Source organism: Neophocaena asiaeorientalis, unplaced genomic scaffold, assembly GCF_003031525.2.
Source record: "Neophocaena asiaeorientalis asiaeorientalis breed wild unplaced genomic scaffold, Neophocaena_asiaeorientalis_V1.1 scaffold291, whole genome shotgun sequence".
Lineage (NCBI taxonomy): Eukaryota > Metazoa > Chordata > Mammalia > Artiodactyla > Phocoenidae > Neophocaena > Neophocaena asiaeorientalis.
In genome coordinates, this window is record NW_020172735.1 from 1628910 (window position 1) to 1656714 (window position 27805).

Genomic DNA, 27805 nt, shown 5'->3' on the forward strand with positions numbered 1-27805 from the left:
AAGTACCAATAACACAGCTGTTTATCATGAGAGCACTCTAGAAAATCCGCCAATTTAGAAGTTTCTCCAATTTAAAGGATCCATCATTTGGCCATTAATGAAATATTTTAATAGTGATTCAAACCAATAAGATGCAAGAGGCTTCCCTATAAGAGAGTGGAGAAAAATGTCACCTAAGTAAGATCCAGAAAGTTTACTCTCAAAAATAGTATGGCAGAGGTCAGGTTTTCAAACACACACACACACACACAATGCTCTAGGAAGATCAGCTAGAACATTTACATCTCCAAGATACAGAAAGAGAAATGTAAGTTCCCTCTAGAAGGCCTTTGTTTAAAGTCAGAACTCTGTAAAGATGCTTTTAACAAGCCAGCTTTTTAAACGTAACTTCATATGCCATAAAAGAGCCTCCTTATTTTTAGAGTAAGATTTCCTTTAATTCCCAATTAAGTAAGTACTTGTAAGTTTTGTACATACATAAACCTGGCTGGGGGTATTAGTTGGAGGCTGGCAATCTGTCGTCCTTTTTCTTTTGTTCTGAAAGCTTTATTTCCCATTCTGAGGTGAATTTGTTGAAATAAAAATTGCTAGTGATGATCACGTGCAATGTGATGATTGTGACCATCATGTGGTGGGCCAATTGCTGCTTGAGATCTTAACTCCCATAGGCTTTTGCCCCAGAGTTGTTTCAGCCCCTCTTACCTTTCTCAGGTTCTCCTGGTGGCATACAAGACCACCATGGGTGCTCAGATCACGGGATGGTCAGTTCTTATTCACATCCCAGGTTGAGTAGGTTGTTAATCAAATTAGTGGGTTTCCCTATAGGACAGCTGCATGGTCTTGCCTCCACCATTCCTGCAAGTTTCTCACTCACCTGAGAAAGCTGTTGCCGGCCAGGAGGAGACAGTCTGTTCTTCAGAGTTCAGAAGCTCTCATAAGATTTCTGTTTTATTTCAACACAGTCTATTAAGGTAGCCAATTCAAGGAAAGATGACAGGTCAGTCTTCCCCCTAATTACTCAGTCCAGTCCAACCTTACTCAGTGTTTAACCGAGCAACATCTTCCCAGTCTTTAAACTGAGGATAAACCACTCAGTGTCTAAACTGAGCAAAAATCTTCCCAGTGCCTTTTACACTGAGGGTAACCCAGGTACCTCTTCTTGAAACTGAGTTTCAAGGGTAACCTACGACTCCAAAGAGGAGTTTAACACCACCGAATAAAACTTAGGATCATCAACCAATAACGGGAGAGCCTAGAACCAGGAGATGCTCATCCGAATTCGTCTGGACTCCCCAAGGATGCAAATAGGCATGAGGTCTCTGCTGGTACCAAGGCTCCAGATCCTCGTAGAGTTCAGGTGAAGGAAAGAAATCAGCTCCGGGTCCCTTATCCATGGTCACCATAAATGTCGACTAAAACAATATAGACACAAAAGTTGAGAGCTATGTTTTATTTGGTGGACATACTGAGGACTTCAAGCCTGGGAGGCAGCATCTCAAGTAATCCTGAAAAAACTGCTCCTGATTACTGTACAATTTGAAAGTGCTATATCAGAGATATAGGCAAGACTTGGGAACATCTAAATAAGATTAGAGGTCTATTCTTATCACTGTCAATTGCTCTCTCTTTCCTGAAACTTCTTACTCTCTTGACATGCTTGGCACTGGACTTTCTTGGTTTTGCTTGTGTCTATATGATCCTTCATTTTCTGTTTCTAACTCAGTATCTTCTTACTCTACCAACATTTTAAATATTTATATCCTTAGGGTCTACCTCCAGCTCATTTTCTTTTTCTTTTTTTCTAACTCTCTCTGGGCAATCTCATCCTCTTATGTTTTAATAATCATTCTCTTACGTTAATGACCTAATAATCTAGTCCAGTCCTCTCCCACAAGCTTCAGGCTTATATATCTAATTACTTAGAAATTTTACAAGTATCTCAAAGTTAATATGTCTAAGTTAACACCTTCTTTAAGCATGTTCCTTCATTCTATTCTATATCTTATTGGGTAGCACAACTTCCTAATTCATCATGCAAGTTAGAAATCTTGGAGCTGTATTGATTCCTGTTTTTCCCTTAGGACCTTCTCCTGACTGCATGGTATCCATCACTAACAAATCAGTTGCAAGTTCTGCTACTTTTATCACCTAAATATTTTTGGAAACCTCTCCTTCTACCATCCCCACTATCATGGTCTTATATCTTTTAACTAAAATTGTACCTTATTACCTGAATCTTCTGCCTTTAGTCTTGTCCATTTGAATCTGCCATTAAAGCAGCATCAAAGCTGCTACCACAACACAAATCTGATCATGACGTTTCTCATTTAAAGCCTTTCAATTGTTTTCCATTTCTTATAGGGTATTCAATCTCCTTAATAACACTGAGAATGATCCAGGCTCTACCTCTCTGTCTGTCTCCATCTTCTACCACTTATTTCAGGCACACTGAAATACTTGTAGCTATCCCTAGAAAACCATGCAATTTCTTACCTCTGTGATTTTTTAAATTTATATTTTTATTGAAGTATAGTTGAATTACAATGTTGTGTTAATTACTGCTGTACAGCAAAGGGACTGTACACTTTAGGGTCTTTGCTGCTTACTGATTTTCTGTCTGGAAGATCTGTCCATTGAAGTCAGCATTAAAGTCAACTACTATTATTGTATTCCTGTCAATTTCTCCCTTTATCTCTGTTAGTATTTATTTTATGTATTTAGGTGCTCCTATACTGCGTGCCTATATGTTGAGTGTGATATCCTCTTCTTGCATTGATCTTTCTTTGTCTTTCTTTAGAGCTTTTTAAAAAAACTGAAGTATAGTTGATTTACAATGTTGTGTTAGTTTCTGGTGTACAGCAAAGTGATATATATATATATATATATATATATATATATATATATTCTTTTTCATAATTATATATTCTATATATAATATAGAATGCATCTGCTAATCCCAAACTCCCACCCAATCCTCTCCCACTCCCCTTCCCCTTGGCAACTACCAGTCTAGTTTCTATGCCCCTAATTATGTTTCTGTTTCATACAAAGTTTCATTTGTGTCATTATAGATTCCACATATAAGTGATGTCATATGGTATTTGTCTTTTTCTGACTTACTTCACTTAGTATGATAATCTCTAGTTGCATCCATGTTGCTGCAAAAGGCATTACTTCATTCTTTTTAATGGCTGAGTAATATTCCATTGTATATATGTACCACATCTTCTTTATCCATTCATCTGTCAATGGACATTTAGGTTGTTTCCATGTCTTGGCTCTTGTAAACAGTGCTGCAGTGAACATTGGAGTGCATGTATCTTTTTGAATTATAGTTTTGTCTGGACATATGCCCAAGAGTGGGATTGCTGGATCATATGGTAATTCTATTTTCAGTTTTCTGAGGAACCTCCATACTGTTTTCCACAGTGGCTGTACCGACTTACATTCCCACCAACATTGTAGGAGGGTTCCCTTTTCTCCACACCCTCTCCAGCATTTGTTTTTTGTAGATTTTTTAATGATGGCCATTCTGAATGGCATGAGGTGGTACCTCATTGTAGTTTCAATTTGCATTTCTCTAATTATTAGCAATGTTGAGCATCTTTTCATGTGCCTATTGGCCATTTGTATGTCTTCTTTGGAGAAATGTCTATTAAAGTCTTCTACCCATTTTTTGATTTTTTTTTTTATATTGACCTGTATGAGCTGTTTGTATATTTTGGGAATTAAGCCCTTGTCAGTTTCATCATTTTCAAATACTTTCTCCTATTCTGTAGGTTGTCTTTTCATTTTGTTTGTGGTTTCCTTTGCTGTGCAAAAGCTTGTAAGTTTGATTAGGTCCCATTAGTTTACTTTCACTTTTTTTTTCTGTTGCCTTGGGAGACTGACCTAAGAAAACATTGTTATCATTTATGTCAGAGAATGTTTTGTTTATGTTCTCTTTTAGGAGCTTTATGGTGTCATGTCTTATATGTTTAAGTCTTTAAGCCATTTTGAGTTTATTTTTGTGAATGGTGAGAGGGTATGTTCTAAGTTCATTGATTTACATGTGGCTGTCCAACTTTCCCAACACCACTTGCTGAAGAGACTATCTTTATCCATTGTATATTCTTGCCTTCTTTGTTGAAGATTAATTGACCGTAGGTGAATGGGTTTATTTCTAGGCTCTCTATTCTGTTCCATTGATCCATATGTCTGTTCTTCTGCCAATAGCACTTTGTTTTGATTACAGTAGCATTGTAGTATTGTCTGAAGTCTTCGATGGTTATGCCTCCTGCTTTATTCTTTTTCTTCAGGATTGCTTTGGCTATTCTGGGTCTTTTATGGTACATGAATTTTAGGATTATTTGTTCTAGTTCTGTGAAACATGTCATGGGTAATTTGATAAGGATAACATTAAATCTGTAGACTGCTTTGGGTTGTATGGCCATTTTAACAATATTAATTCTTCCAATCCAAGAACATGGGATATATTTCCATTTCTCTGAATCCTCTTTTATTTCCTTTATTAATGTTTTATAGTACTCAGTGTATAAATCTTACACCTTCTTAGTGAGGTTTACTCCTAAGTATTTTATTTTTTGTGTTGTGATTTTAAAAGACATTGTTTTTTTAACATTCCCTTTTTAATATTTCATTGTTGGTGTAAAGAAATGCAACTGATTTCTGTATGTTAATCTTGTATCCTTATCATCTACATATATTGACAGTTGTACCTTTTTCCTTCCAATTTGGATACATTTTTTTTTCTTGTATGATTGCTGTGGCTAGGACTTCCAATACTATACTGAAGAGCAGTGGTGAGAGTGGGCATCCTTGTCTTGTTCCAGATTTTAGTGGGAAGGCTTTCAGCTTTTCACCGTTGAGTATTATATTGGCTGTGGGTTTGTCATAAATAGCTTTCACTATTTTGAGATATGTTCCCTCTATACCCACTTTGGTAAGAGTTTTAATCATGAATAGATGTTGAATTTTGTCAAAGGCTTTTTTCTGCATCTATTGAGATGATCATGTGGTTTTTGTCTTTTATTTTGTTGATGTAGTGTATTACATTGATTGAATTGTGTATGTTGAACCATCCTTGTGAACTTGGGATGAATTCCACTTGGTTGTGGTGTATGATCTTTTTTATGTGTTGTTGGATTCAGTTTGCTAATATTTTGTTGAGAATATTTGCATCTATATTCATCAAAGATATTAACCTGTAATTTTCTTTTTTGGTGGTGTCTTTGTCTGATTTTGGTATCAGGGTGATGGTGGCTTCATAGAACGTCCTTGGGAGTGTTCCCTCCTCTTCAATTTTTTTGGAAGAATTTGAGAAGGATTAGTATATGTTCTCCTTTGTATGTTTGGTAGAATTCACCTGTGAAGCCATCTGGTCCTGGACTTTTGTTTGTAGTGAATTTTAAAATTACAGATTCTATTTCAGTTGCAGGGATCAGTCTGTTCAAATTATCTATTTATTCTTTTTTAAAAATTTTATTTATTTTTTGGCTGCATTGGGTCTTCATTGCTGCATGTGGGTTTTCTCTAGTTGCGGTGAGTGAGGGCTACTCTTCATTGTGGTGCATGGGCTTCTCACTATGGTGGCTTCTCTTGTTGTGGAGCATGGACTCTAGGCATGTGGGCTTCAGTAGTTGTGGCACATGGGCCCTAGAGCATATGGGTTTCAGTAGTTGCAGCACATGGTCTCAGTAGTCGTGGTACACAGGCTTAGTTGCTCCATGGCATGTGGGATCTTCCTGGACCAGGGATTGAACTGATGTCCCCTGCATTGGCAGGTGGATTCTTAACAACTGAGCCACCAGGGAAGTCCCTATCTATTTATTCTTGATTCAGTTTTGGTGGACTGTATGCTTCTAGAAAATTGTCCTTTTCTTCTAGGTTGTTGAATTTGTTGACATACAATTATTTGTAGTATTCCCTTATGGTTTTTTATATTTATTTTGTATATCTGTGTTCTTTCTCTTTTTTTCTTGGTGAGTCTGGCCAGAAGTTTGTCAATCTTGTTTATCCTTTCAAAGAACCAGTTCTTGGTTCTATAGACTTTTTAGGTTGTTTTTTTAATCTCTATTTTATTTATTTCCTTTCTGATCTTTATTATTTCCTTCCTTTTGCTGACTTTAGGTTTTATTTGTTCTTCTTTATCTAATTCTTTTAAATGGTAGGTTAGGTGGTTTTAGATTTTTCTTGTGTTTTTGAGGAAGGCCTGTATTACTCTGAACTTCCCTCTAATAACTCTTTTTGCTGCATCCCATAGATTTGTATGGTTGAGTTTTCATTGTTATTTGTCTCAATGTATTTTTTAATTTCCTCTTTGATTTCATCATTGACCCATTGGTTTTTTAGTAGCATTTTGTTTAGCCTCCATGTAATTGCTTTCTTCTCATTTCTTTTTCTGTTGTTAATTTCTTGTTTCATGCTGTTGTGGTCAGAGAAGATGTTTAAGATAACTTCTATACTCTTAACTTTGTTGAGGCTTGTTTTGTGCCCTAGTATGTGGTCAGTCCTAGAGAATGTTCCATGTGCACTTGAAAAGAATGTGTATTCTGTGAAAAATATGGAACACTTTATGAATTTGCATGTCATCCTTCTGCAGGGGCCATTCTAATCTTCTCTGTATCATTCCAATTTTAGTATATGTGCTGCCAAGCAAGCACTGTGACATTTTTTCCATGTTATTCCTCCCCTTGGGGTTCACTTTGTCTTCTCACCTCCCCTTAGAAACTCCCTTTCTGGGCCAAGCTAACTCTTGATTGTTCTTAAAGAACGAATTCAGCAACTATCTTCATCAGAAACCTCCTCTTCTTTCACCCCTGCACCCTGGCTCAACCTTCCAAGTTCTCTGCTACAATCCTATAATGCAGTAGTGCATGTACCATACCTCATTAAACTTTGCATTCCTAAGGCTGAGAATAGCACTCAACACATAGTAGGTGTTCAATAAAAAGTGCTATTGATATATACAGTGACATAGACAAATCTAAAAAACATATTAAATTAAATAAACTTTAAATATATACTGTATGATTTCACTTACATGACATTCTAGAACAAGGAGAAACAAATCTATGGTGAAAAATATTAGAACAGTAGTTGTCTTTCAGTGAGGGGCAAGTATTGATGGGCAGGGGCATCAAAGTGTTTTTTTTTTTTTGTCTTGATAAGGGTTTGGATGTGTATATTCTTATTCAAATTCATTGAATAGCATACTTAAATTCTGTGCATTTATTGTTTGTAAATTTCACTAAAAACACAACACCATAAACAAAGAGTGAACTCTAGTTAAAGATATATATACTGAAGTGTTTAGGGGTGATATGTACTGATCTCTTCATCTTACTTTGAAATACATTTTTAAAATAAGGTGGATTGAAGGGTGAATTGAGGATGGATACATGAATATATCGGCAATGAGGCAAATATTGCAAATGTTAAGAGTAAATTTTAAGTGGAGGGTAACACTGTCAACTGTTCTATATATATATATATATAAGCGGTATGCAGGCCTCTCACCATTGTGGCCTCTCCCTGTTGTGGAGCGCAGGCTCAGTGGCCATGGCTCACGGGCCCAGGCGCTCCGCAGCATGTGGGATCCTCCCGGACCGGGACATGAACCCGTGTCGCCTGCATCGACAGGCGGACTCTCAACCACTGTGCCATCAGGGAAGCCCTGTTCTATATTTTTGAAATTTTTCATAATAAAATGTTGAGAAAGAAAAACTTATGAACCATGCCCTCTTCAGAAGAGAAGTTTTGTATATAATTGCAGAGGCTTTTTAGATCCCTGGAAGTCTACCTATGAACAAATTATCCAAGGATCCCAGGTTAAGGGCTCTGGTTCTGTAACTCTGAGGATCTATTGCTAAAAACTTGTCAGGGAACACTTCTTTTTATCTGTGTGGAATACAAGATTGGCTCCTTTCAGTCTGCTTACAATTTTGAAATTCAGAGAATATCCTGTAAAAAAAATAGTCTGATGATATATTTTCCTTATTTAGATTTTTAAAACAACAATTAGAGCAGCAAGAAAAAAATTAACCAAGTGATGTCACCAGAGCAAGATAAGAAGCTTAAAAAAAAAAACTGTAAAAACAAAAAGCTGAAATATTATTAACTGACATTGGGAAATCTAGTTAAAATTATATAATGTAAAAATGTTGAAATAATAATTAGCCAGAAAAAGTGAACAACAATTTTGTGACCTCTTGATATGACCCCAAACTTACCCTTTTAATCAAAATCTTGGAGAAGTTAAAACACCTAGCACCTAGCTATTTTTAGATAAATGAGAACATGAAATACTATTGGATTCCCTGAGTGGAGCCTGAAGAATATTTGTGATTATATCCAAGAGTAGTTTCTGATAAACTGTTGAACCTCATCTACACCCAGCTGCACAGAAGTTAGAATTGCCATGGCAAAAATGACCATACACAAAATGAAAACATAAATAAGAAACTGGGAAATAATATTTGGAACTTCTATCACAAAGGACTAATATTCCTAATGCATATTCCTAATTATTTATACACGTGTGTGTGTATTCTTATATTCCTAATATATAAAGAGCTTTTTAAAACATTAGAAAAGAGCAATCTAGATAGAAAAATAGACAAAGAATAGAAAAGTGAGGCATATACATAAAAATATGCTCCACTTATTCATTACAATAGAAAAAACATACCAAGTTACTATTTCCACCTATGATATTTGAACAAATCTAAAAGTTTGGCACGGTACACTCTTGGTGAAGCTGTGGGGAAGTAGGCACTCTCATACGTTGTTAGTGGGAATATAAAATTGTGTAACTGACATAGGGGAGAATTTGGCATTTACTTTGTGATGCAGCAATATCTCTTCTAGAAATCTATTTTAAAGATTAGATTCAAAAATTTGAAATGACGTATGCATAAGGCTATTTGTTACAGCATTATTTATAATTGGAAAAAAATTGGAAACTACCCAAATGTTAACTCATAGGGGACTAGTTGAACAAACTATGGTACATCCAACTAACTGAAATAACATAGAGCTTTCAAAAAGAAAGATGAAATATCTGTACAACTATGTTCATACCTGCAGTAGCCAAAATATGGAAGCAACCTAAATGTCCACCAATGGGTGAATTGTTAAATAATATGTGGTATATACATACAATGGAATATTATTTAGGCTTAAAAAGGGAGAACATTCTGACATATGTTCCAACATAAATGAACCTTGAAGACATTATACTAAGTGAAACAAACCAGTCACAAAAGGACAAATATGGTATAATTCCACTTATATGTGGTACCTAGGGTAGTCAGAGTCATAGAGACAGAATGTAGAATGGTGGATGTCAGGGGCTGGAGGAGGAGGGAATGGGGTTATTGTTTAATGGGTATAGAGTTTTGGTTTTGCAAGATGAAAAGAGTTCTCTGGGTGATGAGAGTTGCACACAGTACGAATGTACTTAATACCACTGAACTCTATAACTAAAAATGGTTAATATGGTAAATTTTATGTTTTGTGTATTTTACCTTAAAATACACATCTTTTAAAAAGATGAACATTTCTATGTACTGTTTATAATGATCTCCAGAATATATTATTAAATAAAATAAGCAAGGAATATAAGAATATGTACAGTATCTTAAAACTTGCTTAAGAAGGGGTGAGGGGATACACATAAGGATAAGTATTAGATTATATTTTTAAAAAACAACATTGGAAGCATAAATCAAAAACTTAAAAACAAAAGATTAACTATAGATTAGGAAAAGAATAGAAGGGACAGGAATGGAAGTTAGAATAAATCTTGTTTTGAAGATCTGATTTAAAGTCTATTCAAATGTTTTGCATAATAATTAGACAAAATTAAATTTTTAAAAAGCAATACATTAAAAATGCAATAAACTTTGTTGTGTATAGAGTTGGTGGCACGAGAAATTATTTCAAGTAATTTTAAAACATAGTAATTTGATTGCATATTCCAAGAGATATGTACTCTAAGGACAGAAACTACAAAGAAAATAAGATAATTGTTTCAGCTATCATATTTCTAGTTATTTTTTTTCCAAAACTATAATCTAACATACTATAATATAATGTACTATAATACAATATAATATGACATAAAATCCTATATATTATATAATTATATAAATAATAGGATAAAGCAAGTAAGTAATTATGTTAATGTCATTAGAAACAGAGATTTTCTGTGAGAGAAAAAGATAACAAAAATAAAATCAGTAATGCCATGTTATTTTAAATCTGAATGGAAATATCAGTACAAGCTAAAGATGTATTTTCTCTTAAATTTTTTTCCTAGCTCTGTCCATTGAAAAGTTCTAAAATCAAGGATCAATCTAGTGACAATAAGCATCTCTAAAACTCAGTTTGTAGTTTCTTAATACTATTTTAATGATTAATCTCACTAAAAGAATTAGGATTTCTTGGTAAAATGGTGGATTGTAGATCTGGAACAAGAAATTAACAAAATAAGCCTGGAAACTTGTCACACCTGGAAGCTATCCAGAACTACTATAGTCATGTTAAAAGAACTCAAAAGCCTGAAAATTGTCCAACTAGCTTGAGATGGGATGATTTGAGAATTAATTAATAATGCAATAGACTGAAACAAATCAAGAATATTTAAATTTATGATTTGATAATGACCACTAAACAAATAAAATCCATTGACCACTTTTTTGGAGGATGCTAAGGAACCCAATTTCTTATTTTGAAAACTGATGAATGTAAGGAAAGAATCAATCAGTTACTTTGATTTCCTATCTGAACTGTACCTCAGTGTAACCAAATAGTTAATAATAGTTTTTCTTTTTTCTTTTTTGAATTTTATTTTTTTATACAGCAGGTTCTTATTAATTATCCATTTTACACATATTAGTGTATATATGTCAATCTCAATCTCCCAATTCATCCCACCACCACCATCCCCCAACACTTTTCTCCTTCGGTGTCCATACGTTTGTTCTCTACATCTGTGTCTCTATTTCTGCCCTGCAAACCGGTGATAACAGTTTTTCTTTAAAGACACATTCCAGCTAATAAATGAATCAAAATGTTAAGACGGCAACTCTGAATGAAATAATAAACCTAGGTAGTGGTCATCAATGGCTGATCCAAAAAAAGAGAACCAGTATTATATGAATTTTGATGGAAGTACATGACATCATGTACTGTCGTGACCTCCATGTACTATAGAGTCTTATTTTTTTTTTTTTAATCAAAGCTACATGCACCAGATATAACTACCAGGTTAAAGGAAGTAAAGAAAAACTTTTAAAATTCACCACAAGGTTGCAATCAGCAAAATCTGGAAAATGAGAAACCAAGTACCCATTGTCCAGTATCTTCAAGAAGTAATTTGCAAGGGGAAAAAAAGAGATATGGAAAGATAATTATATATTAAAAAAGACTGAAGAGACATCATCCAAATGCAACAAATGGGCCTTGATTAGATTCTGGCTGAAACAAACTGTAAGAAATACAAATGTATGATAAAATCTGGGAAAACTGAAAAATGTGATGTGATTATATTAAAGACCTCTTGTAAATTATTTTAGAAAATAATGGTACCATTGTTTTGTTTTGTTTTTGAGTCATTACCATTTAGAGATACATACTGAAATATTTAGGGATGAAATTACACAATGTCTGGGATTTGCTTCAGAATAATCCATCCATTGACAGTGGTCATGGGAAAGTGGTAGGAATAATGAGAAATAAGTTAGGCCATGCATAGATAATTTTTGAAGCTGAGTGATAATACATAAAAGTTCATTGTATTATTTTCTCTACTTTTATATATGTTTGTAAATTTTCATAATAAAAAGGAAAACAAATCAAGAAAAAAACTTACATCAACATATTGAGAAAAGTTTTTCTCCACTATCAACTCCACATCTGGGAAAGGAATAGCCATACTCCTATCTTTAGCAGACATCCTTAGATGCACAATGCGATTCCCATTTTGTAGGACAGGCACAACATCAGGCAGCTCCCATATCACCGCAAGGTAAATATCATCTTCCTTACCCTTTAAGAGAAATCCAGTGAGTACATGAAAAATTCAATTAACTGTTTTATTTTGAGCTGTTTTAAAGATATAAAGAAAAATAGAGCAAACAGTGATATACCCACCACTCAGCTTTATCATATCTTAAGCACCATCTATCCCTCCCTAATATAATTCCTCTTTCTTTACTCTCCAGAGGTAACAAGTAACCTGAATATGGTTTTAGTCATGAAAGTTTATACACACACACACACACACACACACACACACACACACACACACACCATATTCAGGTTTTAGTCATATATATTGGGTAGGCCAAAAAGTTCGTTTGGGATTTTCCGTAGCATCTTAACATCTTTCCGGCCAACCCAATATATACGTAACATGATATTGCTTCCAGGCTTCTAACTTTTTATAAATGTTATCAAACTGCATGGATTCTGCTTCAACTTGCTTGTTTCACTTAATATTATATTTTTGAGATTTATACAAGTTATTACATGGAGCTCTAGTTCATTTATTTTTAACTGCTTTATAGCATTGTATGAATATGCTATAATTTACTTATCCATTCTCCTACTGATGAGTGTTCCGGTTGTTGCCAATTTTTCACTGCTTTTTTTTATGGACAGGTGCCATATTTTCTTGAGCATGTGCCTGGTGTAGAATTACCAAGTTGTAAGATATGCACACCATCAACTTCACTAGGTATTGCCAAGTGGCTCTTCAAGGTAGCATCCATTTCTACTTTCACCAGGAGTAAATAAAAGCTCTCCTTTATTCACATTCTTGCCAAAACCTTGTTTTACTTGATTTTTAAATAATTATTTTTGACTGTCTGATGGGTTTAGAATAGGACATTTAAAATTAATTTTAAAATTTGTTAATTACATTAATCACATTTTTCTAATTTAGTAAGTTGAACTTTTTTTTTTTTCATGTATTTGTGAGCCATCCAGCTTTCTTATCTGTCCTTTGTCCATTTTTCTGTTGGGCTGTTTCTTTTTCTTTTGGATTTGTGGAGCTTCTTTAGGTATTCTGGTTCCTAATCTTTTCTCAGTTACCTGGGGTGCAGTGGTCTTTTCTCAGTCTGTGACTTGTCCTTCTACTTTGTTTTTTAAGGCAAATGTTTGTTTTTAATTTTACTGTAGTAAAGATATCTTTGTGATATCCCATCCCTGAATATGGTATATCTCCATTTATTCAGGGTGTTTCTATGTCCTTTAAGATTTCCCACACCCCCACACAAAAATCTTGTATGTTATTAGATTTATTTTAGGTACCTTAGATTTTTGTTTGCTGTTGTATTCATTTATTCTGTTTTCTAATTGGTTATTATTCATGAGATGCTCTTAGCTTTAGAATTTTCAATTTTTATATGGGAATAAAGGCCAATTTTTGAAGATTGGTTATTTTGTGAGCAGAGCAGGGATCTTCCTTGGTTGCAAAGCAGCTGTGGTAAAGTGGGGAGAATATTGGTCTAGGCATGATGACAATGTGTTTCTAGTCTTAGTTCTAGTGAGAACTTGGGCAAAGTGTATAACTTTATGGAGCCTTATTTTCCTTAGTTAATGGATAAAAGTCCTTCCATTTTTTAAAAAAAACTTTATGATTCTAGGTGTAGATCTAATATCTCTGTTATCTCATATCTATGTTAATTCAAAAGTATGAGCCAGTGGTATTCCCACATACTAGTTGATTCTTTGGTTAGCATTTGCACCATTGTGGGAGTAGAAGGAATCTCAGCAATATCCAAATAGTGATCTGATATTGATATACTGAGTAATAGCTTATTTAGGGTCATGGGCCCCCTTGATGGGATGAATTGGCTACAGTGGTTTTAATAAGTTTAGCTGGTTTCAACTGAACCACTTAGGAAGGTGGTTATCAGACTTTCTGAATTCATAGAGCACTAAATTTTAAAAATATTTTAAAAGATTGATTTAGAGTTACTAACATTTAATTTTGCTAGGAAAGGACATGGGGGAAAGGAGAGAGAAAACTCTATTATCATCATTTTATGAAAAGAAAGGCTATTTTAATACAAAAAAGTAAAAAAGATAAAATCATAATTTTTGAAGTAAAATTAGGTTTACGAAAAATTATTCTTATTTTATTCATTTCATTTCTAATTGGTGAAACTTTTTATCTCAGATAGGTATTGGCAGATAGGCCTTTAGGAATTGTTGCTCCAGAAAAACAGCAGTTCACATAATGCTAAGGGCATGTATTATGCTAATTGCTTCACAAAGAAAGGTCTTTTGCTTTAAGGGACTCACAAATAGGGCTATATGAGTAGACACACAAAGTAATGTGGATAGGAAGGAAGATCAAATAAAAAGAAATAAGTGGGGTTTTAGAATTTGAACTATTTGGGGGGGTTAATAAAAATCTCTGAACTCCCATAGTGCTTTGTTCATAATGTTAGAACAGTAATTTCTAATCAACCTATGGTTTTGTCAAAAAGGGTTTTGGGGTAAATTTATTCCAAATTTACTAAAATTTTTATGTACTCAATACAACTTTATCCTCTTAAAACTGAGATATGAAAAACTATACTGTTTTCTTCTCTGTGGTCTATGAAGTTTTATCAGTGGGTCAGTCAATTTAAAATCTGCCCTCCCATTACATGACTAAAGGACCTTGCCCAGAAAAACTAGTATAGCAGTGATTTGTGAAGAGATCAGGCAACTGCACAAGCATTTTTCTGAGACTTGAGAAAAGAAAACTAAGAATATAAGTACAAGAGAGACATGACATTTTAAACCATTAAAAACTGGTTTGGGGTTTCCCTGGTGGTGCAGTGGTTGAGAGTCCGCCTGCCAATGCAGGGGACACGGGTTCGTGCCCCGGTCCAGGAAGATCCCACATGCCGCGGAGTGGCTGGGGCTGTGAGCCATGGCCGCTAAGCCTGCGCGTCCGGAGCCTGTGCCCCGCAACGGGAGAGGCCACAACAGTGAGAGGCCCGCATACCGCAAAAAAAAAACAAACAAAAAAAACTGGTTTGAAGACATTAAAAAGAAGTACATAAAACTTATGGGGACTCTACTTTACTTCATAATGCATTAGCAATGTTTCCTGAATAACTGAATGTGATACTTGAAGAATTTTTTGTTTTGTTTGTTTGCTTGTTTAATGCAGCTTAGAGTCTTGGAAGATAGAGTTTTGTTTCATCTTTTCTCCACTCTACTCCCAGCTTCAATGTCAGGAAGAACCCTGCCCTCAACAGTTTCTGGGGACAAGCAGAGAGATGGGGTTTAGAGTTTGGGGAAAGAAAATTATCATGGGCCTGTTCCCCCCTGGGCTGAATAAAAGCCTGGGAACCCTTATTCAGGGGGAGACTCCTAGGATGGGATTTAAGCATGGTGGTTCCTCTGCAAATATGCTTAAATCCCCAGAGGTGTGTGTGGAGGGGGCAATGTGTAGCATGGCTTATGTCTAGTTTCCCTTTCTTCCAAGGAAGTAGAGGAGTAGCTGAACAGGTGGACTAAGCCTTCTGTACTTTAGAAATTGGGAGAGTGAGAAGAGAATGGGCTACAGAAAAGCTTATTGCCAGTGCCTCGACAGGGGACTGTTGTGCGGACTGCTAAACCCCAGCCCTCAAGAACACCATGGCTGTACATCCCACCCTTTGGGATGATCACATCTTGCAATTTTCTAGTAGCCAAACCCCAGTGAGCAGAAAAAGAAATGTAGTTCAGTAGGCCTAGAATCTAGAGAAAAGAACAGACAAAACATGCAGAACAGATCCCAGACAAACTAGAACTGCTGGGAAGTATGATAACTTGAGCAAAACTGAAGAGTACTTAAGGGAGTTCAAAACAGAAACAAAAACCAACACAACATGATCTTCAAATTTAAGAATTTGGGGGTTTCCCTGGTGGCACAGTGGTTAAGAGTCCGCCTGCCAATGCAGGGGACACGGGTTCGTGCCCCAGTCCGGGAAGATCCCACATGCCATGGAGCGGCTGGGCCCATGAGCCATGGCCGCTGAGCCTGTGCATCCGGAGCCTGCGCTCCGCAACGGGAGAGGCCACAACAGTGAGAGGCCCGCGTACTGCAAAAACAAAAAACAACAGCAAAAAAAATTTAAGAATTTGGTTAATGAGCTGAAGGAGAATCAACATCTGTCTGAGACTTGAACTAATAGCCTAGCAGTAGAGAAAATATTTTGAAACAGCAAAACTAAAATGAAACAAAAACATAGAGGAAAATATAAGAGATTTGGAGGACAGATTCAGAAGACCTAATATGCAAATAGTATGGGTTCCTGAATTAGAAAAAGAAACAGATGCCAAAGAGACACCTAATACACAAATAATAATACAAAACAATCCCCTGAGCTGGAAGAAATACCTAGGACTTCAGATTGAAAGTCTCCTGTGGAATTGATGAGAAAAGATATACACATAGGCATAGACTTTAAACTTCAAGACAAAGAAAACATCTTACAAATTTGCAGAGAGAAAGAATAAGTTGCTTACATAGGAAGACACAGAGAAGCTCTGGACTGCTCATTGGTAACACTGTCACTTCAAGATGGTGAAGTTACATATAGACTAAATAAAAGGTCCTGTAACTCAAGAATGCCAAAATATTTCCCAAGAGTTGGTGCTGATTTACACCATTAGCGGTGAATGAGTAGTCACATTGTTCCACAGCCTTGCTAAAACTCAGACTTACCTTTAAAATCAGTCTATTGGGTGTATTATATCTATTCAAATTCTAACTTAAAGTTACTAATAAAGTTTAGTGGCTTTTCATGTTTATTGGCCTTTTGTGTTTTCTGTTTTGTGAAGTGCCTATCTTTTTTCATTTTTCTATTGAACTGTTTATCTTACTTATTATCTAAGAACTTTGGATACTAATCAAGTTGCAAATATTTTCTATAATTCTACTCTTGTCTTTTTGCTCTCATTATGGTGACTATTGATGGAGAAATGTTATTAATTCAAATAAATTAATCTTTTCCTTAATAACTAGTGATTTTAAAATATCATTTAAGATATTTCTTTATCCTGAGTTCATAAAAACAATCCCCTTAATTATCTGCTAAAAAACATATTGTTTTGTTTTTCAATTAATGTCTTGAAGTCATTAATCCACAAGGAATAGTCTTAGAGATCATGAAATCATGAAAATTCGAGTTCTTTTTTTCTCTCCCTGTGGGTATCTAGTTGCTCAAAAATGATTTATTGAAAAGTATATTCTTGCCACAAATATCTGCTATGCCATTTCTGCTGTATATGGATTTTTTTGTTGTTCTGTTACTCTCTGTGCCCAAAGTTGGTTGTCCTGTTTCCTTATGAGCTTAATTATGTTAGCTATGGCCTGAGATGAAGTTGTCTTCCTCCAGAATGAATTTGTGCTTGTTTCTGCCAGGTGCCTGGTGGAACTACCAGTATTGGATCACCTTAAACCAAGTTCATAGCTAAGATTTCCTTGACCACCTAAGTACTGCAAATCTAGGCGGCAATCTAGGTTGCAAATGCATATGAGATCCTACCTGTGGTCAGTTTCTCAGGGACAGGGTTTGTCTCATCTTGTTTTGTTTTCCTAATCTTCTCCCTTGTTCCCTGCTTGGCTCAGTGTGAGGGCAGTCTTTCCTGGATTGCCCCTAGGAGGCTGGCTTTTTTCTTTCTGGTTCACCCTAATCTTTTTTTTTTTTTTTTTTTTTTTTTTTTTTTGTGTCCCCCTTATTTTTTTTTTTTTTTTTTTTTTTTTTTTTTGCGGTACACGGGCCTCTCACTGTTGTGGCCTCTCCCGCTACGGAGCACAGGCTCCGGACGCGCAGGCCCAGCGGCCATAGCTCACGGGCCCAGCCGCTCCGCAGCATGTGGGATCCTCCCGGACCGGGGCACGAACCTGTGTCCCCTGCATCAGCAGGCGGACTCTCAACCACTGCGCCACCAGGGAAGCCCCACCCTAATCTTGATAGTGTGATTTTGGGTCCCAGCACATTGTGGAGTTGGTATTAAACTCCTTGCCTTACACAGGCCCTGAGCCTTGACTTCTTTTGCCCCTTCTAATCTGGTGAGTTTTCAAAAATTGAACCCAGTTTACTTTGGAAAATGCCCTCAAGACGAAAGTAGCAGTGGTGTTTTGGTTCTCAATTTACCTTTCTCATTCTCCACTTTCACTAAAATTTTGGTCTGCTATTTACTTACTATATTGTCATCTCTTTAATGCTAGTTAGGAGATTTAGAAAATATTTTATCCAGAAATTTTCATGGTTTTCAGTGGAGGATTGGTCTGAGCTGAGCAATCTAGTTCACTAATATAGAATCCTGGGATTTAGAAAAAATATGTAGCATATGTGGAGCACACAAAATGTTTCTTGAATTGTGTTGAATTTAATTGGAAATCTGAGGAAAGAGAAATCTTCCCTGACTCCCAGATTAGGTTAGGCACCACCCACCATCATCAATTTCTATAGCACTTTGTGCAAGCAATCATAACACTTGTAATAGGCGGATCAACATTAGTCTTTCTTATTAAATTGTAAGTCCCATTGTGAAAGGGGGGATATCTTTCTGGTTCATGGTAAGCATTTGGTAAATGATCACTGAACAAAACAAGTGAATGAAAGTATTCTAGAAAGTAAGTATGTAAATCAGACCATATTTACTTTAAATTGGCAGATAATAATAAGTGATAAGTAAATAATAAGATGTTAATAATAATAAAAATAAGTGTATTTTCAACATTATCTTTATTGTAAAATCCCCCTGTCCAACATTAATAAAAATACCCTAAAACGCTCCATAGATTTACTGTTGTATATCTTACAAGGGGTTTCTTATATTTCTATATTTCTTACATTTCAGTCCTTAGTGAGCACCTACTCTGGGCAGAGCAAAATTACAAATATGAATAAGACGGGTTTTCAGTCCTCATCAAGTTAAATCTATAGAATTCTGGAGACATGGAAAATAATCAAAGTAAAAAATGCTACAATAGGACTAATGTGAGAACAGCACCATGCTACTTTTTGCAGTTTTTAAAAAGGAGTGTTTATAACAACAGACATTGTCTGTTAGGAAGGGTATCTTGATGGTCAATTGCACTAACTTAAAACAGGGAAATTAGTACACTGTCGCATTTTAGACTATATTACTAAGAAGTTCCTTTTTACAGTGCCATTTTTTTTAGGGAGTAAGTGAGCTTGTTTTATTTATTACTTCTTTATTTATTTTTTAAACATTTCAGCAATTAAAGGTTCTGAGGGCTAAGTTGGTGGAGATGAGTTTGGTTTTATTTCATCTCTCTAAAGAGAAAGTAGGTTGGTAGACCAAGCCCTGATAAAAACAAAGTTGGCAACAGCTGGGGCCGGGGGTGTGCATGTGTGTGTCAGGACCAGATGGTAAGAAAATGGGAAATAAAGAATAAGAATTCCAGTCTAAGGCCATCCGTTGAACAAATGGTAAGCTGTAAGAAAGACTAATGCCATCTCTAGCCAAAACTTTATTTGGGGCCAAAATTACACTTTCCTAATGACCCCCTTGCTTTGTGTCACTTTTTAGGTTCTTCCTTCACAGGCTGAAAACCCACAAGTGCTAACTACATGCCCCAGTTTTCAGGAATAATGCTACCTGCAAGTTCTGTTTTCTGAAGGAATGTGTCTATGTTTAGATGATATTTAAACTATTGCTTTATTTTGTCAATTCAGCAAAAAATAATCAGACCAAATTCTCGTTTAGAGATGTATTGACTTGGCTATCAACTTGTTTTCACTTTCCTGCAAATTATTTAATACATAATTAAATAGAATTGTGTTGATGCCACAACTGTTTTTCTCTCAATTATCTAAAAGGTCATTAAATTTTTCCTTTGGTCTATATGTTATTCAAGTTTTAACTTCATTTCTCAGTATTTCATTTTATTTATTAAGGAAATTGAGTTCATCAGTAAGAACTCAACATTCCGAACATGGTAAAATTACAAAGTAAATCTTTTAGAGGAAATTTACAACTATTTCTTTCCACTTTAGAGCTTCCTTTCTAGCACAGTGCCATTTTGGATTGCTCAAACAGCAAAGAAGGATTAGTTGAATCAAGAAAGTTTTTCACTCCTTTTTTCCAACAGTAGGGCTGTCAGTCATCGTAATGAATGCTATCTTAATGCAAGACTTTTTTTTCTGATCTTAGCTTTCAGAAGGGGAATAATAAGGGCAATGAATCCCAGAGTTCTAGTCAGGGAAACATCCACTTCATAGCCAGGATAAATAATCTAATTTTCTTTTTTATTTTATGTTCTATAAATTTTTATTGATTTTTTTTGGCCACGCCTCACAACTTGCGGGATCTTAGTTCACCGACCAGTGATCAAACCCATGCCCCCTGCATTGGGAGTGCAGAGCCTTAACCACTGGACCACCACGGAAGTCCATAAATGATCTAGTTTTCATTTAAGAATGAAGAAGGCATTAGTGTTCTTAGGTGGTAATAGACTCACAGGAAAAAATAAATTAGTCTACCTCAATCCCTGTAAAACAGCCCTGAGCAGATTGCATTATTAACTATAAAGTAAACAAAGTAATTTTGGTGGCAAACTGAAAAAGTGACTTGAGCATCCCTGAATGCATTATGCGTTATAAGGTTCAGAGAGGAATCATTGCTCCCTTTCACAGAGTCTGCTGGGAAGCAGCTCTGCCAGTGAATTATCCCCAAATGAGGGTATAAACCATGTCAGAGGTGGCAGCTGTATATACATTTAATCTTTTTGATATCCACTCCAGAGGATCCCCAGCTAATCCCTTCAGCAAACACTGGATGGGCAGGATGCTATGGCTGAGCAGCTATTCTTTTTTGTTCTTTGCTTGGACCTGGGCAATGTTAAAATTAGGAACATCCTAGGAAGGTTGGTGGAGAAATACTATCCTCAGCTGGCTGGCTAGAGAGGATTTAAATGGGGATTATCCACACTCTGTTGATTTTCCCAAGAAGAGCATATAGAGTATATAAAAATGGGATTGCAAACCTGGATCATTTTGATCTTCCCATTGTGCTCCAAAGCGAGGATCAAGTACTGGTGTTTTTCCTGAGCTTTCAGGAAAATCAGGCGTTGCAGCCAGTGCTCTTCCTCCTTCCAGTCTTTCCCTTCTGGTAACACTTTCATCTCTTGCCCGCTGCCAAAGTCCCAGATTTTAACTGTTCCTGAACACACAGAGAAAAGACTATATTGGCAAAAATAATGTATAGAAAGAATGACTTTTATCTCACAGAAAATTGATCTAACTGACAGCTTTCTGCAACAGTTTATCCTAGGTTTATTTCCTACTGAGACTGCTATATGAGTCTCTCTAGCATTGCTGTGTACCAAATATATTTCTGTATGCCTTAATTTGTCACAGGCTGATAAAAAATAAACAGGACCAGCCAATGTCTTGAAATTTGCGACTGTTTTCTTTGAAATTCTCAGACTCTCCTGTCTGAGCTTTCTGTCTTAAGTGGGTCTTTTCTCTTTATTCTCCCAATGCTTTCCAGTTTTCTAAGTACTCTTCAGTATCTATCATCAATCTATCTATCTAATATCATGTCATAATGATTATTAATAGTCAAAAATCACTCCAATAGTGTCATTTCCTAAGGTGCTAACGTGTTTTAGGACTAGCTCCTACTGGTAACAAAAGGTTTAAAAGAATGCCAGCAGGTAGGAAACAGTCAAGCTTTGAGTTGTTTTTTTGTTACATAAGAAGGAAATGCAGAAAGGGTGTCATGTTTCTTCCTACATTTGAAATCGTACTTTCTTTATAGTTAACTTCATTCATTTAGGAGACCCTGATGAAGAGGCCAGGTGAGATGATAGCATACTTGTTGAATGCCTATTTCTGCGTCATTACTCAGTGTACACTGATAATTATCTTCTAACATGGAATTTTATAGTGACCTCAGGGTTAAAAGCTAGTGTACTGCCCTTCCTTAACCCTAACCTCAACCCCCTCCTCCTGCTTCTTATCTTCCAGTTCTAATCCTGCTGGGCATCCAGAATGTTTTCACTGTGCTGTTTTCCTTCCTTTATGCTAGGTTCCCTCCATCAGCAATACTCAGCAATACTCACAACCCCATCATTTTTTTTTTCACTAAAAACATCGTTAAACATTAATTAAATTCTCCCTAAATACACAGTATGGTGGTAGGAGCAGGGAATGAAAAGTGAGCATAGTTTCTGCCTTCAAGGAATTTATGGTCATGCAGGAAGTCATATAAACAAGTAAAGGAAGTGATCATGCTCTCACTTACTCCTGGGTATGTGGACCACAGTCTCATGGCCCAGATTTCCTGCTGACTTAGGACTTTGGCAATAAGATTTAGTGGGGCAGAAAGCAGGGAGGATACTGCTCAACTCTTCCCAGGTGATGGGTGGGTGAGAATGAGAGGGGACTGCTGGCTTGTGGGTAGAGTTGCTTTGGGAGCTAGAGAATCCTTTTCCTCAGGGTGTCCTAGACCCAGAGTCTTTGACAATTAACATGTACTTCTGAGGAGGCCAAACTGTCACTAGCACTAACAAAGTGAAATATGACTTGCTTGCATGAAAATAATAGTATCTCAGTCATTTATACGAATTTCTTAATGCTTATGCTGGGCAATGGTCATGTGCATTGCTTAGAATTTCTAATTTTCATATATATGCAGGATGTGCTGATAGAGCGGTTAAGACTGCTTTCTTAAGAACTCTTCTACATGAAGAGCAGTTGCATTTATTCACACCTCATCAACTCAGCATTCATGATTTTATTTCATGTGTACTTTTATCTGAGTACACTTTAAAAACTCAGACTTTAACATCTAGATATTCAGTCAGTCCATCCATTGGCTTACAAGCAAGAATTTATTTAGTAAATATATACCTAGAAGAAATATATTCTGAGTAGTGATACAGATGGTCATATTGTCTAGATAAAGCAGTTCTTTCATGGGAGTTCAGAACAAGGTAAGGTGAAAGAAGAGGCAGGCTATAGTTCTCTGGTTCTAGCAAGTTCTATGCAGTTCCCCACAGCATGAGCAGCAAATGACACAGCACAACTGGAGCAGGACATCCTCTCAAGTGTCACATGACACATGCCCTTAAGCAGCTTAGACTTATAAACAAGTCCAATATAGAATTCTAGATGTGATATAGCAAAGTTGGATGATATTTTGTCTGGTCCCATATTGTCAGTAAAAATATTATCAGAAGCACTAAATAGAATGTCTGTCTCTTAGCTGATGGTACCCAAAATTAGAAGGACAGAATGAGTCAGTGCAACACAGGTAAGTCTCAGTCAGAACAGAATGAGATGGTATACATGAAGGACTTTGCAAACTGAAAAGCAACTATATAAGTGTAACATAAGGTATTGATTATTTTGAACGACAGTATCAGGACATTAATGCCAGTTAGAGAAGAGCCTATCACTGTTCAGTCAGGCACAGCACTCTCACTGGCACGTTTACATATTCCAGCCTGATTCATGCTTCCCCTCTAACCCAAACAACTTGTAATGAGATCCTAGAACAAATTCTCAGGACACTAAAGCAGGGAGGCTATACTCTGGATATTAGTCTGACCATTATATGCTCCTGTAGCAAAAAGAAATCCACTTTCATCAATAGCTGCAGAAGTCAGTTCAACATTGAAGCCATGAGGGTCCAAAATCTGGTACATTTGGAGGCCAGTTTCGAGTTCCCATACCTACAGGAAAGAACAAAACAATCAAATAATCCATAAGCCCTTCAGTTTTCATCAATTTTACAATATTCAAAATAGCCTCAAAATTGGTACAATGCACATCTAACACCTCTCCCAACATTCTGCCATGAATGTTGGTTTGATCAAAGAAAGGTCTAAAAGATGTAGTGCTGTCTAATAGTTACTTTGCTACCCTGGAGTGTGTCTGTAACATATGTAGGTGGGCTGACACAAGCAGCAACTATTCCAGGCAGCCCCTGTCTGTCCAGGAAGTAGTCAATTGCTCCTGTAAGCACAAAGCAAGCTTAGCAGCAAGATAGAAATGTAACAGTTATGAGTTCAGTGGACAAAGAAATCAAATTGAATTTATTCTTTTTTTAAATAGATCTTTATTGGAGTATAATTGCTTCACAATACTGTGTTAGTTTCTGTTGTACAACAAAGTGAAATCAGACGTATGCATATATATATCCCCATATCCCCTCCCTCTTGAGCCTCCCTCCCTCTAAGTCATCACAAAGCACAGAGCTGATCTCCCCGTGCTATGCTGCTGCTTCCCACTAGCTAACTGTTTTACTCTTTATTGACATTCATCCAAATTAGCTAGGGGTCACAGGACAGAATCTGTGGTTAACAGCATGAAATCTGAGAGAATAATGAGGAAAGGGCTCACTGACCTTTCCAAGGAGTGTTCTGATTAGGGACATGTGCCCAGCTCTTAACAGAGAGAAAAGGGGAAGGGAGGGCGAGGGAGGCTGAGACTTCAGAGAAGGCTGTATGTGTAATTAGGCTGGGTATAATCAGAAAATCTAGAAACACATCAAGGCTCATCACTGTCTCTTTGGAAATGCAGTAGAAGCTTTAGACTTGCAGTCTTTCAGTCTGAATCTTTCCCTTTTCATGTATCTGCCATTGTCAGGTGTATGTTAGACTGTCAGTAAACAATAAAATTGAACTGGCAACACAGTTTATACCCAAGATATGTGGGGACAGGGACAGTGTAAACACAGGGCCAGAGATGGGAAGGTGCACTGTTGCTCCAGGGAACTGAAAGTCAGTTGCTGCACCTGGAGTGAAAGAGGGCAAGTGGGAGAAGGAGTAGCTGACGTAATAAATAGTCTGGAGACCAGATAACAAAGGGTCCCTGACTGAGCTGTGGCAGAGCCAAGATCTGAAAGAAGCCAGTCTGGACCTTAAGTCCATGCTCCTAACCTTTGTGTGTCACTGGGTATAGCTGAGGTCCTGAAGGGAGAATGAAGAATGAGGGTCACTGCATGAAGGGGTCTCAGAGGCCACCCATTTCCTGGCCTAAAGTATGATCCCTTGCCAACCAGTCAGGTATGAAAACTCACCTAGATGCCTTCCTTTCCCCTTCTCCCCTTGCAGGGAAGACATTTTATCCTTAAGAGGTCAGTATTTTATGAAAACAGACAGGTTTTAGTTTTAGTTTCCCTCTACTTATTCTGTAGGCATTATCAGAAATAACTGATAATTAATGAACTTAGGAGATTTGGGCTGGAGGAAGTCTCCAGCAGATAAGCACAGAAGGTTAAAATTGAGAGGGCATTTGAGGAGTCTCCAGATGAATGCTTTCTCCTGTTCCCTGTGTCTCCTTTTGGAGAGCATGCATGAAATAAAAGGATAAACACTGGAAGCACACACCTCCAGCCATCACTGCTAGATGACTTCAGGGGTCATAATTACAGATACAGTTAGGATGGTCAAGTACTCTGGCCTTTAGGGAACACATTAATGACGTGGCCTGAGGATTGCAGAGGAAAGGACTTGGGTATTCACCTCAGGCAAACCTGGGTTCATATCCCAGCCACAATGCTTACTAGTTATATGAACTTGGGCAAGTTGCCTTGATCTCTGAGTCCTAATTTCCACATCTTTAAAATGGAACTCTTTATCTGTCCACAGAGAACTAATACAAGGATTAACCAAGATCATAGATTTAAGGCACCATAAGGTTCCATGTCCTGCACCTATAGGGGTTATAGGAAACATCTGTACATTTCTTCCCCTTCCTTCTTAACATTCCCTTTCCCGTGGCTCAGCTTAAAAAGTTTACACACACACACACACACACACACACACACACACACACACACACTAGTTTTTTCTCCTTGATATATTTCCCTTAAAATTCCTATTTTGATTGTAAAGGCTACCTTCATTTTTTAATTGAGTGTGTAGCTTAATAGCAAGCAGTATGAGCTGGATTAAAATGCTTGATTTTCATGTGTTCATGAAAGCTTAAAAATAGCTCTAATGTAGGGTTCCATCATATGTGCCATTACATTTATTTAGTCACTTAAGGACTTACCTATAAGAAGAGAAAATTCTATCTTCTTTGGCTTTTTCTTCCTGAAGAGTCAGTATGTACTCACCTTAATTACAGACTCAGAGCAGATAGTAAGTACTTGGTGAGAATATTTGTTGTAAAGCATGACATTGATTTCTCGTTCATGGGTGTGAGGAACTTGTTTCGCATCTTGTATCATCCTAGTCAAAGGATACATGTCCATAACACTAGATCCTGGAACAGAAATAAGAATCTCATAAATACCCAATATTAGAAGATTTGAATCACAAAGGATTTTATTCAACCAGTTGCATTTGCAAGTAGTTGATCAGTGAGATTATTAATATCAGTGAGATTATTAATGCCTAGGAAACCTAATGAGGTGAAAATACATCCATTTCTTCAAAAACATTTTTGACAAATAAAACAAATATGATTCAGCCAGAGAAAAGTATTCATTTGGGGCTTCATTAATATTCAAGTGTAGGGCATTTGGGCTTCCTTGATGTCTGTTTTTCAGTGACCACTATTTTCCTATTTTTTATAGTCTACTTAGTGAAGTGGAGATTAAGCTACCAAAGGCTGACCCTTCATATTGGTTTTCTCTAGTCTCTCCAAAGAAGTCTCAACGGGAGCAAAATTGTCAGCAGGAGTTAATAAACACTTTCTTAAAGTGTTTAAATTTTAAGATAAAGTCTACTCATGTGTTAAAGAGGAATGGAGGTGGCTCTTCTGGTAGTAGTTCTCAATTCAAATACGTCTGGATGGAAATATGAGAAGGATGCGGTAACCAGGTAATCAAACAACACATGGAACGCCTTCATAGGTTCTTTGACATTACACTGACTGTAACTGACTTTATCCAAACTGACAACAAAGCTAGATATTATGCTTATGAACAAGTGGTAATCCTCTACATCAGCGGTCCCCAACCTTTTTGGCACCGGGGACCAGTTTTGTGGAAGACAATTTTTCCATGGACTGGGGAGGGGAGGATGGTTTCGGGATGATTCAAGTGCATTACATTTATTGTGCACTTTATTTCTATTATTATTACGTTGTAATATATATAATAAAATAATTATAACACTCGCCATAATACAGAATCAGCGGGAGCCCTGAGCTTGTTTTCGCTTGCCACTCACTGGTAGGGTTTTGATATGAGTCTGCAAGCAACTGATTTATTATGGTCTCTGTGCAGTCAAACCTCTCTGCTAATGATGATCTGTATTTGCAGCCACTCCCCAGCGTTAGCATCACCGCCTCAGCTCCACCTCAGATCATCAGGCATTAGATTCTCATAAGAAGTGCACAACCTAGATCCCTCGCATGCATAGTTGACAGTAGGGTTCGCACTCCTATGAGAATCTAATGTCGCGGCTGATCTGACAGGAGGTGGAGCTCAGGAGGTAATGTGAGCGATGGGGAGCAGCTGTAAATACAGATGAAATTTTGCTCACTTGCCAACCACTCACCTCCTGCTGTGTGGCCCGGTTCCTAACAGACTATGGACCGGTACCAGTCTGTGTCCAAGGGGTTGGGGACCCCTGCTCTACACGTTTGGCTAGATACACAACTACTATGGAAACAATGCAGTACAAAGAAAGGAAGTGGATCCAGGAGTCAGAAGCTTTGGGACTGAATCCCAGCTCTATGTTTCAACTAGTATCCTTCTACTAGTCAGTTGAAATATTTAATATTCAGTTTTGTCATTTATAAAATAAGATAAATATTAATTCCTACCTTAAGTGGTGGTTACACAGATCAAGTGAAATAAAATCCATGAAAGCATT

General features: G+C 36.7%; 1 protein-coding gene and 1 non-coding gene across 2 annotated transcripts in view; both read right to left on the bottom strand.

The window, feature by feature from the left end:
* WDR64 (WD repeat domain 64) overlaps positions 1-27805 on the bottom strand; it is a 148152-nt gene that overhangs the window by 53952 nt on the left and 66395 nt on the right. The window contains exons 11-14 of the mRNA XM_024740483.1: positions 26098-26246; positions 23584-23707; positions 21014-21189; positions 11876-12052 (exon numbers count right to left, since the gene is read on the bottom strand). Coding sequence (XP_024596251.1) covers positions 11876-12052; positions 21014-21189; positions 23584-23707; positions 26098-26246 — 626 coding nt within the window. The remainder of the gene's footprint in view (positions 1-11875; positions 12053-21013; positions 21190-23583; positions 23708-26097; positions 26247-27805) is intronic.
* Positions 6557-6662, bottom strand: LOC112396693 (U6 spliceosomal RNA). The gene has a single exon (XR_003002622.1). It is a non-coding gene; the product is annotated as a U6 spliceosomal RNA (small nuclear RNA).